Source organism: Chroicocephalus ridibundus, chromosome 2 (genome assembly GCF_963924245.1).
Source record: "Chroicocephalus ridibundus chromosome 2, bChrRid1.1, whole genome shotgun sequence".
Taxonomy (NCBI): Eukaryota; Metazoa; Chordata; class Aves; order Charadriiformes; family Laridae; genus Chroicocephalus; species Chroicocephalus ridibundus.
In genome coordinates this window covers 52,934,318-52,949,705 of record NC_086285.1, presented here as the reverse complement: position 1 = coordinate 52,949,705, position 15,388 = coordinate 52,934,318, and the positions used below count along the sequence as shown (strand labels likewise).

The following is a 15,388-nucleotide window of genomic DNA, read 5'->3' as shown; positions in this document are numbered from 1 at the left end:
GTCTTGTGCTCACAGTAGCTCAAGGTGTTGTGAATGATGGTCCCGAAAGGACGAATGCTTCGGCTGTGCGGTAACTACACAAGCTGCCCTGCAAGCACAGAACAGGACTCTGTGGGCACTTATCCAGTGTGATGAAATTAGTGTGGTTGCCGCTTTGTCTACAAGCTGCGTGTTCTGGGCACCCTACAGCCAGAAGCATATGTACTGGCAAAACCCACAAGCCTGGCTGTGCTTAGTAACTGGCACATCCTATTTCCTCACAGCAGGTTTGTGCCAGGTGGCTTGAGTGTGGAGCCTGCTCCTTCCAACCTTTTTACCCCATGTTTCTTCTAAGGAGCTGAACACCATGGGGTCAGGGTTCCCTGGAAACAGCCTGCCCTCTTAGCTGGTGATCGCTTCTATTCAGAAAAGATTAAAGTGAGCATGAATGATTCACCAATGTGTAAGGGTCATGGAAGGGCTCTCTGGAAAGACAGAATGGTGTAAACCAGATTGTTAAAACTGATCCATACAGGCGGTCAGACATGGGGGTGCACATTTCACAGAAGACAATGGGAATAAAGCCCACAAAGAGAATGAATTTACATCTGAGTACACATGTGTGCTTTTCTATCTGCAATGATGAGCCGCATCCTGATTAAAAAAAATGAACGTACACCCATGGTGAGGCTTACTCAAGTCACTAAGCTACTGCTGTTTGAAGATGGTGCGGCATTACATCTGATCAATATATTTAGAAGTAGATATATACAAAATCATACCATCGCCTCTCAGTCTGGAGACACAGCACCAAACGAGTTTAAATACTGCCCTTCCCTCCTGTCCAAACTTGAAATTCTACCTCTTTTCCTCCCAAACAAAGGAAAGAAAAAGGACCCTTTCCCCCTCATATTTATGTTCAGGGGTTTCTGTTACTGCTGCAACCAAGAAACAGGTACCTATCTGTGATCCAAGGTATGGTTTGAATGAGATGTATTTTCCCAGTCCTTGCAATTACTAAAAAATGATAAAAGTTGACATCCTGAGGATCAAAAACATAACCTCATCCTACTGTGGCAACAGGTTGTCTTCCTTACCAGGTGTAATTAAAATCATTGTACTAGGTAAAAAAGACTAATGCTAAAACAGGCTTACTTAGGCTCTTTGTAATGTGTTCATATTCTTGGGAAACACAATAGTAGGTGACATTTTGCTGGTTTTGCCTTTTAAAACTCTGGTAGTTATGCTATACTGAAGTGCACCCAATATCTGTATTCTATTTGTCTTTAATATTACTTGCATGCGATTATTACACGAATGTTTTGCAGTGCTTCCCATATTCGATTCTTTCCTGCAAAGTTTTAAAACTGCTCCTTCCCTAAGGCACCTTTTCTCAGGCTTCAAGCTCTTTCCTGAGTCATTTCTAGGTATGCCGAACAGCTTGCACATGTTCTGGCTCCAGGCACCTCTCTCTTCTACACTGTAAGTAATGTCAGAAGCATCAAAGAGGCACGGCTGCCTCCATCAGGAAGATCTCCAGCACTGGGATGAGAACAGGAAACTGCAGCATGGCTACATCTTAAACACACTCACATGAGAAAGCAGTGCTCTGATTTTACAACTGCGTTAACTACCTACTAAAGCAGATTTGTTGTCAGCAGTACAGTTGACTGCTTTCATTTCCTATTATGTTTATAGCTTTATTTTATTTGCAATGAAAAGACGCCTAAGGTAGGCACGCTGAGAAAGGTGAGCTTGCTTGTTACAATACAAGAACACTGAGAATCTTCAAAAGGCAATGAAAATTTTCCCAATAAATGCTGGGCTTCCCTATGTTTAAATCCCGTGCTTTTTCATCTAACCTGGAAGACACACCAGCCGAGCTTAACACTCCCTTTGAAACAACCTGATCCTCCTATTCCGCCCTAAACAAACAAATAAATCACCCTTTAGAGTGGGGATAAACTTGTAACAACCACAGGCAGGATCTCAGTGCAAGTTTCATGTTTCTCAATGGTCACAGAACTTGTTTTTCCTGAGAGCATATGGAGATATTGGAGCGGGCCAGTGAAGAGTCGCTAAAATGACTAAGGGACTGGACTATGAGGAAAGGCTGAGAGCTGGGACTTTTCAGCCTGGAGAAGGGAAGGCTCAGAGGGATCTTGCCAATGTGTATAAACACCTGATGGGGAGGAATGACAAGGGAGTCGGGCTCTTCTCAGTAGTGCCCACTGGCAGGGCAAAAGGCAACAGGCACCAGTTAAAATGCACGCAATTCCATCTGAACACAAAACACTTTTTTATGGTGAGGGTGGTAAACACTGGCACAGGTTGCCCAGAGAGGTTGTGGAGTCTCCATCAGTGGAGATATTCAAAGCCCAACTGGACATGGTCCTGGGCAACCTGCTCTAGCTGACCCTGCCATGGTCCTGGGCAACCTGCTCTAGCTGACCCTGCAGGAGGTTGGACCAGATGATCTTGCGAAGTCCCTGCAGACCTCAACTGGTCTGTGATGCTAAGAGCAGGCACTGCTCTTATATAAAAATTTTCAGTTTGACTGAAGAAGAAGCGTGCAGCAAAACCATTCAGAATAGACTTTAAGAACCCTTGATTTCAGAATTTATAAAGTCAAGCATTTATAAATTATCATACTGCTAGAATTAAATTGCTTATAGACCCTTAATGTGGATGCCTTGCCATGTGGATTATAGTGGAATCTGTAATTATATGAGGAATGACTTATTATATTTTTGAAGTGGCTTGACAATCCTGCAGACTCCCTGAAGAGAGAAAGGGATAAAGCAGTGCAGGAACACTGTGTGTTCAGTAGCTTAGCAGACAGAAGCTGTGTAGAGTTAAGCAGGCTTAAAGCAAAAGGAAGTTTCAGAAAATAAAGTTGCAGAGACTTATTTGACAGTGCGATATTTTTTTTTTTTCAGAGCTTCCTAACTTGGTTCAGTTACCTAAGCAGCTCTGCTCACCAATACGGATGTTTCTAACACTAAAGGAAAAACTTCTTAAATGTGGACCAAACCCCTCTATCATAATATGCCACTTCCCTTTATCACCCATTGATTTCCAAGTAAGCAGAAATGTTGGTATGCCCGCTTTAAATGAAAGTATAACAACATCAATTTGAATCCTCATTTATGTGAGTACGAACCCTGCTTTATGAACTGTGGAAACGTATTGATCCAAGGATTTGGTTCAGGAAGCGTGGCAAAGTTTCTGTGCTTCTTAGTAAGATTTTGAGAACAAACAAGCAATGACAGTTAGAGTGCACATAAAATATGTTCTGTCAATGTAGAAATACCATGTGTTCTGGGGAAAAAAGAAACCCTGATTTTTGAAAATCATCAGAGGTGACATCAGCGAGAGGAATTTGAGATGAAAAACTCTTTTGGTGGAAGGAGATGCCTTAGCATCAAATGGTTAATTTTGTTTTCTACTACTATCACCACCTTATCTAGCACCTGTCCCGCTGGCCCAAGGCAGTCCATTGTACTGCAAGTCAGGTAGTACCCTGTAAAGGGAGGAAACCGATGTCTGATAAATATGACCGTAAAATCTTAATCTGGTAAGTGAGGAATGAGGAAAAGCTGGGAGAAACTTTTAGGACCTCCAAATATTTGTAACTTGCATTGTGTAATACAAGGTGCTGTACAGAACAGAGGTTTCTAGATCAAAGTAAAACAGAGCACAATGACTCACAGCTCTTCACAGGCAGGCTTGCTGGAATGATAAAACTGTACCCTTCGGTGAGAATGAGTCCACTCACCTTTCCAAGGGCTGTCAGAAGATGGAAATCAATGGACTCCCTGTATCTCAGGATTCGGAGGATGCCATCCAAGTACACCTGATCCTTATTGAAACAGCCTAAAAGGAATCAAGATACACTGCACTCTCTCAGGGTTTGTTCAAGGCATATTCTCAGAAGCCATTATGAGCAGAACAATTTTATTTTTAAAAACAAGATATTTATATCCCAGGCTTTGAAAACCTTCCCAAAAACCAAGTAGACAGCTAAACCCACTAGCCAGAGAAAGAAATCAAACACAGAAGACGGTGTCCGTGAATATTCACAGCAATATTACATCTCTTGTAATGAACATGAAAGGAGGTCAAACTGTGAGTATGAACTTTTTCACGGTTTCGCAACTTACATTCCCACTTCCAACAAAAAAAAAAAATCAATTACTGATTCAGTTTGAAAGTCTCACGGATGTGCATTTTCAGCCTTGTTCTCAATAGCAGAAATCCTGCTGCCTCATTTCAGAAAGCGCGGAGTCCCATTTCCACCTTCTGCAAAGGTTTTATGGTGTGACATGATGAAGGAGCTCTGAAAACCTCCCTTCTGAAGTACAAAAATAGGGAAGACAAATAGGGAACCCACCTGGTTGTGATGTGTCAGTCCACCCTCTCTTGGCTCGTACGCAGTAATCCCACCTCGTATTGGGGTCCTTGACAAATTTCCCCACGTCCTGGAAAAGCTGACTGAAGGACATTTGGCTGGCCTGATACACTGTGTAGTAGAGCAGGGCAGCCCTCCAAAGAAAAGGGTCTTTGCGGAAGAGGACACTGTGAATGCTTGCTAGCCCCTCTTCTGTAGGATTGATTGGTTTTAACCCATGTTTTCGACGTCCATTCCAGTTGCACCAAGGCTGGCTGTTGTTGTTAAAACCCCGAAAATAATGAGTTCCTGAAAAGAAAGGAATATGTGAGTTAGAACAGCAGCATCTAACAATTAGAAAAAGGGGATAAAATATGGAAGGAGCTGCCCATTTCAAAACTCTGAACTGGCAGGACTGGGCACCAGGAAAAGTGCCAACTTTAGCCTTGTCTACAACAGAGAATTTTGGCAGAGGTAGATACACGGTGCAATTATTCACCTGCTGACTGCAAGTAGGACTCTTGAAAATGCCTAAGGACTACAAACGTCAGCAGGAGGTGAGTTCCCAAATCCACGACAAGGAATTTTCACAAGTGTCTTACATGCTGAATGCCTGTAGCATAGGCTATGCATTATAGCAAGCAGAAGGAAGGAGAATCCAAGTGAGGGGGCAGAAATGTTGCCTCTTGAAGGTGATTAAACAGACCTTCTGCAGCCTTGGAAGAGGCTGTGTCCCCTTACAATGTGAGTAACAGTGCTGCAAGGCAATCACAGGGCTTATTCTTCAGTTGAAATTCACTCACTAGCCAAGTTTATCCAGTTTTGATGTACTTAACTTGAACAGATTCACTGAAAAGTTTGTAGAAACTTTCCATGGGGCTGGGCCAACTTTGTGTAATGCAAAACCAAGGCCATCTTGCACTGTTTAGGGGTTGTTGAGTAAATTCTTTGTACCTAAAGCATGCCTACATTTGCAAGCAGTGCAGCGTAACAGAAGCAGATTTGTAAAGTGAAATGGCTGGTGCTGAGGTTGAAGGTCACGGTATTTTTGTTTCCTTTTTTTTTCACTCCAGACTAGCTCTAGGTTGGTCTAATGAACAAAAGCAGTGACAGCACAGAAGGTATGCCCTGGAGCATAGCCTCTGGGCTACCATCATCTGAAAGGATTACACTTTGCCTGCTCCAAGATTCCTTCAGCATGTGAACTTCAGTGCAGCAAGTGAGACTAGTTAGTAGACTGCATTCAAAACTCGATCTGATTTGACTTAAAATGCTAATTTACATTAGGGTAGGAACCCTCAAGTGGATTATCTTCCTTCCACTATGTGGTGCAGTGATAAATAGGTTTCTCCTTCCCTTTAGCACACCTACAGCACAGGTTCTTTAGACACAGACGTTCCCTCCTTCGGTACATGTACAGTGCCTGGCCCATCATCGCAAAATAATTAAGAATGCATGCAAGTACCCCCCTTTGCCTGAAGAACTGATGTCATGCTCATACCAATTTCATGTCTCAGCATCCCTTCCAGCCAGTGCTCTCGCGCAGTGGAGATATTGATAGTGAGAGTGGGGCGGCCATTCACCACTGTCATTGAGGCTCGAGATAGCAGGTCCTCCGTGAGATGGACCACAATCTGAAGATGAGAGAGTTCAGGTAGCAAAGAGCTCTCTTCTCGCTCCTGTTCCTGCTTTTTTCCTTTGGCCCTTCCAGCACTGCGTTTCTCTTTGGTCCCATGCCCTTCACAACTCTTTCTCGCTACCAACAATCACCTATGAGAGACACTTCTGACTCCACTGAGTCACCTATCCTCATCACCTGGGCTGATGACAAAACCTCAGACTTTAGTGGGACTCAGCATGAGAGTTCAGACAGACAGATATGAGACTGCAAAATTTAATACGGTAACATTGACTAGATTGGGAGGGAGGGCAATAAAATGCAGAGTAAAATAGAGAAAATTAAGTTTTTTCAGCTGTGTCTAATTATCTTGGTATTACTGAGAACTGAAAAATATTAGATAAACGCCTACGAATTGACTGGGTATCTATACACTTAACAGTCTGAAACCTTTTTTTAGTTGCAATTCTAAAGCCATATGAAGGAGAGGGGGAAGCACTGTGTACTTTGTTTCCTGATACATGATGCAGTCTTGAAATATATTAAAATACTGGAATTGTTTTCTTTTATACAGGCATGTAGTTCTTGTTTTCCTGTTTTCTCTTGTAAAACTAGTAACCAAAACAAAAACTGACAGAGAAAGAAATTAAAGCATATTGATATGTTTTGTTACTTGAGTTTAAAAAGAGTTTTTAAACAAGTGACTGGGAGGAAGAGGGGAAATGCTCTTTGTTGAAGATTAAGCACCTTTTCCTCTTCACGTAATGCCTAAAGAAACTCCCCACAGTACTGCTCAGAAGAGTACAAGGGAGAGTACCTACAAGAGAGATCATTTTTTAATATCAAAGTTAAAAAAAAGATTAAAAAAAATCAGGGATCAAAGGCATCAACATAACACTTCCCTGAACTCAAACCCCACCATCCAACTCCAAGTTGAAAAGCAAACAATCACTGCCATAAACCCCTTATTTCAGATGCAGGAAAGAAAGGTAAACCCTAAAGCATTTAAAGTACTGGTACCTCTTAGCTTTATTAACACCTCTCCAACTGGAGAGAGTATTTTCATAATATTTTAGGCCATACTAACCATAATTTATTAACCGTACTTTTGCAGAAAAAATAAAGCATTTCATTAAGAAGGACATGGGATGTTCATCACAGGTGTAGGTTCCTGCTTCCATGAGGACAAACCCAGGCAAAAATGAACGCAAAGGGAGATAAAAGCACAGCAAAGACCAAAAAAAGTAATTTTGTTCTGCTTGCTCTAAACTGTCGTTTTATAATCTCACTCTTAGAAACATAAGTAAAGTCTGATATCAGTGTCAAATTAGAGTCACTCAAAAAGGTGTGATGAGTTTAATGGTTTCTTCTAATAATATTAAGTTCACTAATTAAACATAGTTTCCCATAACTGATTTTTGTCTATTGATCTCCCATTGCAGACTCCTCTTGCTCGCTGTCAGCGATCTCATCCAAATCTTGCACTGTGTCAACTGGTGTTTTCACCTGGAAAAATTGTCTTTTTATACATTCAATTTCATCTGCTCTTCCAAGCAATTCTATGTAACTAAGTCAAACTGGACTTTTAAAATCCTGAATATAGGAAATAAGGGGTTTTTTTGCACAGGACTCTAAAAAATTAGAAAGTGAAAGTCAGGAAAAACCAGCACTTAAACCAACTCAACAAGCCAAACTCTTCCAGACATTTTTATTCATTTATGTCACTTTCATTTGTACTGTTTCTTATAAATCAGCCTCTTGGGCTGCTGCTTATTTTTCTTGGCCTTTTCTTAACTCTCTTTCCTTTGGGGTAAATAATTTGGTACAAGGGAACGGATGGCAGAACTGATGAATAAATGGAAATGTGCTAGTCTCTGAGTAGCTGACAAAAGGAGGGAAGGAAGGGTGTCATTCTTGGGTACTCCCAAAAGAGGTGAATTTAAGAATAAGCATATATGAATCAGGAAACAGACTCTGAGAGATGGATGAAGTGTTCACAAGGAATTTGCAACATTTCAATTGTTCAAAAATTTGGGCGCAGCCATGAGAAAAATATGATGTAAGGAATATTCTTGTACTTATGGAGGAAAGGCCTCCCAAATGGTCTCTCGAGTCTATCCATGTGTAATTTCTAAGATCTACATAAATGTTTCTTTCCTGATCCAGCGTATGACTTACCTCACCAAGACAGCCTTCTTTCACCATGTATTTCCTGACGTGATTCCAGATGCGACTTTTGGTCAGCAAGCTGCCTCCAGTGGCCTGTTCAAATTTTTCATAGCTTCCATATTTCTGCAATGTCCGCTCCATAATGTTAATGGACTATAAAAAACAAAAGCACAGCAAATATGAATGCAGTAAGACCCCTGTTTCAGAGCAGCACGTGTATTCTTTCTCTCCCTCTCAATCTCTCTCTCTTATTTTCAATCTTTTTTCTTTTTTTAACTCACTGGGAGTCAGTACCAAACCTTAGTCATTAGATACAGGCTAACACACTCTATAATCAATTTATATCATCTTCAGACGTACGTTAATGCCAAAGTACTGAAAAAAGATTCTGATCAACTCATCTTGGACCCACATACATCAGCACAACACAGATGATTACCAGTTTAGTAAAATAACACCCATTTTCTCTTTAACCTTGGGAATGTTGTACAACTGCTTTGTAAATCAGACATAATAGGTTACAAGCATATTTGCAGTTTAAGTTGTCACTATGTTTCTTTTTATGGTTTTCCGAAGAATTTTATAAAGATCAATTATTACTGTCATCTCGCTTCATTTCTTGGTATTTTCTAATTAAGGAATGCTGAACCATGATTAAGCAGATGTGTAACTATAATTTTAACAAAAATATTTCTACCAAAAATATCTCCTTATGATTATATCCTTTGTGCCATGGATGTCTGATTTAGAAAGGAGGAGAGGGAACAGAAACTTTATTCACAGAAACTTTCATTTAAACCTTTAATTTAAAGTATAATACTTCTTTATAACCCTTCAAAGTGAAGGAGGCATGTTTCATTAGAGAAAAAAAGTGGTATCAACAATTTTTTTAGATATTGCGGCTAGAAGTAGTCCCTTGTGGGTGGAAAGCAGAGCACGATGCCTATAAAGTGATCTAAACTCTGCATGCTGAAGATGTTATTGTTGGGGTGCTAAATGCTCATTCCCAGTAATCTACTTCCCAACATGTCATTTCACACCCTTAAAAGAAAATACGGTATAGAATAATTTCTTGCCCAGCCATAGCCCAGCTACAGGGAATGGCTTTCTTCATAGGTATCATAACAGAAACTCCCAAGAGTCTCATAGAGAAAAAAATATTATTGATATTACCTTGAAAAATAAATGTTCTTGCTAGCAAACACCACTACCTATGAAGCGGAAATCTTGCAGACTGAATCTCTTTTTATGTTGTACACTTATATCCATGCATGAAGCTGATAACATGCTTGTTGTTTCTAGCTATGTGTTTCTGACATTGTCAGATTGGCTTATTGTCCACAAAAATAGGATTCATTTTGTATCTCTCACAGCTACTAACTATTCTATAGTTAGAGTTACTATTCCAACTATTTTCAAGTTGAAACTAAGCAACCCTGAGTAACTGCTACTGAAAGCCATAAATGCTACCTAGATGTATTCTTAAAGTTCTGTAGCTCTTGGATGAGAGAAATATCACTTACCAGAATGCCAAAAAAATACTGCACCTAATGTTACTATTTCTTTGTCTGCCTCTAATACTTGTTACTAAATTTGAAGGACCTCCTGGTCAGATCTGAATTTCCTTTTCAAGAATGAAGAAAGCAGCATAATTCACTACCTTAGCACAGATTTAAAAAAAAAAAAAAAAAAGGGTTACCTTAAAGAAGGCTGCCGTTCTGGGGGGTTAAGAAATTTGGAAGCAAAGAACATACCTACTGTGTCTCACTGCTGTGATCTCTATTCCCACTGCACATGAGCCTCCACAGCAAGTTTTTATTTACATGGGAGCAGAGGGAATACTCTGGAGAGCTTTAGTAGTGAATCAGAAAGTGAAGCATAAACACATAAACAGAAATCTGTCACAAACATCAGCCTGTGGTTACTCCAAGAGCTATACCACCGGTTCTTCAGGGACACCTGAAGCAATATGCAGCACTGCTATACGTTACTCACAGAACTTGGCCAAAAATTCAGCGCACGTGGCCTCACGAGAATGGCTTTGGTAGAAACAGGCTCACCATAAAGCCACCCAGTGCTGTCACATGAACCCCATCTCCTCTCACTGCCTCCTGTGTGGCCAAAACTCCCCAGCCACCGTGCTAACTCCAGCAGTACTATCAGGCAGGACAGGGACTTGCACTGGACCCACTGGGGGCCTAGTGACATTTGGCTGGTTCCCAGGATCCAGCCCATTTGGGCAGCTGTGCCCCTGCACTGGCTGAAGCTAGCATGGGTAAGAAGAGGATGTTATGAGGAAAGGCACCAACAAGGAACATATTACTTTTTCTTTTTTCAAGTTTTCTTTCTAAGATCTGGCATCAGGATGTCTGAAGAGAGGTACCATGAAAAGAGGAATGCCGTGCCACCACCTGAGTCACCGCAAACATTTGGCTTTGCCTCTCCCTGTCACAACACTGCAACAGGCACAGGCAGCAGCGCAGCTCCACCTTGTGCGTTATGCAGCCCCACTCGGCACTGGAACGGGTAACTCCCAGGAGAATCAACAGGCACCTTGCAGACCTTTGGCTCCATTATTTGCAGAGAAAACAAATCCTTCCCCCTGCACTCGGCACTGGTGAGGCCACACCTTGAGTACTTGTGTCCAATTTTGGGCCCCTCACTACAAGAAAGACATTGAGGTGCTGGAGCGGGTCCAAAGAAGGACAATGAAGCCGGTGAGGGATCTGGAGAACAAGTTCTATGAGGAGCAGCTGAGGGAGCTGGGGTTGTTCAGCCTGGAGAAAAGGAGGCCGAGGGGAGACCTTATTGCTCTCTACAACTCCCTGAAAGGAGGGTGTAGAGAGGTGCGGGTCGGTCTCTTCTCCCAAGTAACCAGCTATGGGACAAGAGGAAATGGCCTCAAGTTGCACCAGAGGAGGTTTAGATTGGATATTAGGAAAATTTTTTACACTGAAAGAGTTATTAAGGATTAGAACAGGTTGCCCAGGGAAGTGGTTCAGTCACCATCCCTGGAGGTATTTAAAAGATGGGTAGATGTAGTGCTTAGCCATATGGTTTAGTGATGGGTTTTGTCAGTTAGGTTGATGGTTGGACTCAGTGATCTGAAAGGTCCCTTCCAACCTAGGCAAGTCTATGATTCTAAAGACAAGAGGTGATGGGACTTCTGCTGTGAAAACTGCAACGTCCTTCTGCAACTTCAGAACAAATAATATTTTTCAAGATGAATGTATTAAAAATAGAGGGTACACCCACATCTGGTGCAAACTGTGTAGCCCTGGCATCATTTTGCCTAGCCACTACTGTGGGTATTAGACAGGGGTTCAGTGCTGTTATTTTTACTATTACTCCCATTAACTTATTGCACAGAAATATGAGTAAGGGAAACTACACATCTGTACTGGTGACCTACGAGGTAAATGGTATTTTGGTTCCCAGTAACTTCCCCATACATTAGGTCTTGTAGCAACGCGTAGGTGTGGCAGGGCCTTAAAGATTATAAAAAGAGATTAGAGATATCTTTCTGGCAGTAAATAGTATTTTTTTCTTGTGAACAATCAGATCTTAAAATTGCTTGTCATTTAAAAATGACCTCAGACAAATGAAATAAGGTTAGTGTCTAAGTATTAAAAGAAGGAATACATGAATCCCTCGCGCAGGGCCTAATATTTTTAGAGACTGATGATAATTGCTGCTAGAAAAATTTAGGATCAAAATCTAGTTATTGTTTAATAGCTTGTATATGTTCTCAGGAGTTTTTCCTTTTTTTAAAAAAATTATATATGAATTTTTAGCTTCTAAAAACATCAGCTGTTCTATAAGTTTTTCAGTGTCTGCAAATGCTGAGGCATTTTCCTGCCTTACACAAAATCCTTGGTTAAAGAAGCAACCTAAAAATGCCAGCCCCCTATCCCAGGAAGTTTATTCTCAGCCAGCAGCCTAAGTAATTCATGATAGCAGTTCTTCAGCTTCCCTTGCAAGGTGCCAGATCCTTAAGATATTAATGTTACCTGATAGTTGTTTGGTGTTTCTGGTTTCTCTGAAAAATTAATTAACTTAATTTGCTCACTCTGAAGGAAGAACTCTCTGAATTAATCTTCTGGCATGACATTTGTCTTCATGACTTGTTGATATTAAATTTCAGTTAAGTCTATTAGATTAAACACATTAAGTACCCACTTAAATTCTTTGATGCTTAAATTCCTTTGAATGTGCACCAGTGGTTTCCATTCCTAAAGAGACTTGCTGCCCAACAGCACTATGTTTTGTTCCTCAAACCTCTTTCTTTTCTGCCCATCTCATCCTGTAGCAAGTTCTACCTCTCAGTAACACATTTTGGGGAAAAAAAATCGTTGTAATTCATAGCATTATGTAAAAATCACAGAGAGATGAAGAAGCAAGATGCAATAGGTGGAATGGTTTGGCTTTAGATACTCTGAAAGTTATTTACTGCAGGAACTGATACAGGGATGGATGTTATTTTCAAAAGTTGCCAGGATTTGGTCCTTTCCATTTTAAGGGATCTTAAGGCATCTTTCAGAAATTATCCAACACAGCCTACATCTCTACTAGGAAATCAAACAAGGCCAATCGAATAGGGATGGATGAGAGCAGGTTTGATGAAGCAGAGGATTGCCAAAACCATTTGAGATTAAGGGGTCAGTTTCTTCTCAACATGAACACTCACAAAAATAAGGGTGTTTGAGAAGGGTACATAAACTTTATTAACCAGTTCTCTGTTCTGATGCTGTTTATGAAGACATTACTACTGCTAGATGCAGCTTTATGTAGGTTTGTTTGGTGGTATTATTGGAGGGGACTCTCCTGCCTTAATCAGAGTGCAGGTATTTTTTAAAACCACCTTATCACCACAAACAGTGATAAAATAAGCACTAAACATGCATTAAATGTTCTGGTTGGCCGCCGATTAGAGCAAACTCCCTGGAGCTGAGACCTATACATACCAAGGGAGGCAGTATGAGTTTGGGAGTCAGGAGGCCCAAGTTCTAGCTCCTCCTGCCTGCCTGCAGGCACCCTCCTCGACCCTACCTGAGCTGGTTCAGGCTCTTCCCGAAAAGCTGTGAGACACTTGAGTCAACAGCACAAGGTGAATAGCAAATTTTCAGAGATACATCCCCCTGAAGAAGCACAGACACACTCTGGCCTCTTCCACCTCAACCTGGTGCAGCTTCAAGGGGAAGGGTGGGATACTGAATGGTGCCTCCTCTACCTTATGTGCCATGCTGAGTAACTTAAATCCTGGCAGTTCAACCATCTCCAAATAGATGTTGCAAGTTTGAACCCACGCATATTGAGAAAGTCATTCAACTTAAGCCTCCTCATTGCTGAACACATATGCTCTTGGTTAGAAAATTACTAAGGAGGGTGCTCACCACTGTCACCTTCTCCCTTGACTCTGTTTCAAGCAAAACAGAAGAAGTCCCAATAATTCCTTCCATGTGGGCAGGTGTGACTCTGGAAGCACTGAAACAACAGGGACAGCCATCTCTCTCTCACACACACACACACATTGCCATCAGCACACAAATCTCTGGGGGGCAGCAGATCACCCCAGCACTGAGATGGGCCCATCCCCAGTGATGCTGCTGTTTTTGATACTTCTTGACACTACCACCACAGCTGGTGGTGGTGGTTCCTGAGGGGAAAAGGTTTGGGATGGTTTTGGATCACTGGCACTGAATGCAACACGGAGCCCTTCATTTGGGGTTCTGCACCTGTCTCTGAGGTGAGATGACTCAAAGTCAGGTGTTGCAAGAACTTGCTGGGAAAGGGGGAAAATCTGGACCAGCGTGCCAGCTCTTGCCTATTCCAGCATCCAACTGTGAGCTCATTTTCAAGTCTCTGGGCCAGCACAAAGCAAGGTACTGGTACTGTCACAGTTCCTGAGGTGAAACTGTAAACCCTTCAGCAACAGGTAAAAAAACAGAAGAAAAGAAGGACTTTGTGGCTGTACCACGGTACTGGTTAGGAGTAGTAATTCCTGTTCTTTTCCTTATTATCTATCTAAAAGGCCTGGTTTAATCCATCTTATCACTACCAAAGAGTGCCAAAAGAAACAGCGGTCCCAATGCAAGTCCCCTTGCACAGCAAACTCTGCTGATGCTCAAGAAAGTAATGACACAGAAGCACTAACAAGAGCAAGGCAAGGCTCCAGTTAGGTTTTGGTGGTGGTGGCTTTTTAAAACAAATTATTTACAGCCAAGTAGGTCTCTGAATCCCAAGTCACCCATGTGCAGCAACACAGCTTAGTTATTTGAGAGGTGTTGTAGATATACATACTAATAAGACATGCTCATGAATTGTTTGAGGCAATCAAGTTACAAAATGGGCTCGGTGACCTAGGAGTCAGCCCCCTGCGTTCAGTCAGCTCATCCTATGCTCAGAAGCAGCTCTGCTACAACAGGGTTCACAGTTTCTGTTAGGATTTGCAAAACAGACAAGGCTTGCAGGCACCATGGCTTGCAGGCAGCATTGCTCTCCTCCCTGCATAGCTTATTTGCTGAGGGGAAAAACTTCCCAGCTGTATCCTTTGGTAACACGAAGCTGTACCAGATGGAACTTGTTAGTTTAATCAACAGCCATAAAATGGTGGCTGCCTTTGCTTTTTGGGGTCAAGTGGAAAGGAAGGAGAGAGGTAAGGGTGGAGTTTTGGGGCTAGTCTATTTGGTCTGTAGTATTTTGGGTTTTATTCAGTATTTACAGTGGCTTTTCTTTTGCATATTTGTTCCTTGCATGACAAAGAGTGCGTTGTAGTGATTTAGAGCTGGTAGAAATATTTTAATGAAGAACTCTTCAAATGCTTTGCAAGGAGTTAAAAATTAATACTCACTTGTCTTTTGTACAAGACTGTGTCCTGAAACAAATCTATGCTCTTACTGTAGTATCACCAGAAGTGATCTAGAGTTTCCTCTAATAGAAGAGAGAAGTTTTTGTAGGACCCTGAGAACTTATGCTACTTGGATGGCCTGATGTCCTCTGTGTTATATATTAACATACTTTATCTATAAACCTTAGTTTAGGAGGGAGTTTGTTACTAGTGGAGAATGAGGTGTTTTACAATTTACAGCCAGTGACACATACTTGAATCTTCAACATGCCTAAGTGGTGACATCACCTGGACATTGCAAAGGGTTACTCATTGTTGAATGTCATGTAGTTTAGCCTTCCAGCTCCACCTAACTAGTTTTCCAACATCTGATAAATTTGCTAAT

The 15,388-nt window shown here is 41.5% G+C and overlaps 1 protein-coding gene across 2 annotated transcripts in view; it reads right to left on the bottom strand.

Moving 5' to 3' along the window:
- Positions 1–15,388, bottom strand: part of MATCAP2 (microtubule associated tyrosine carboxypeptidase 2) — a 33,479-nt gene that overhangs the window by 6,098 nt on the left and 11,993 nt on the right. For both annotated transcript variants that reach the window (XR_010069886.1, XM_063325501.1), the window contains exons 3-6: positions 8,166–8,309; positions 5,871–6,003; positions 4,373–4,678; positions 3,758–3,855 (exon numbers count right to left, since the gene is read on the bottom strand). Coding sequence is in view for 1 of the 2 variants with exons in the window: in XM_063325501.1 (XP_063181571.1) it covers positions 3,758–3,855; positions 4,373–4,678; positions 5,871–6,003; positions 8,166–8,309 (681 nt within the window). In the remaining variant the exon portion in view is untranslated. The remainder of the gene's footprint in view (positions 1–3,757; positions 3,856–4,372; positions 4,679–5,870; positions 6,004–8,165; positions 8,310–15,388) is intronic.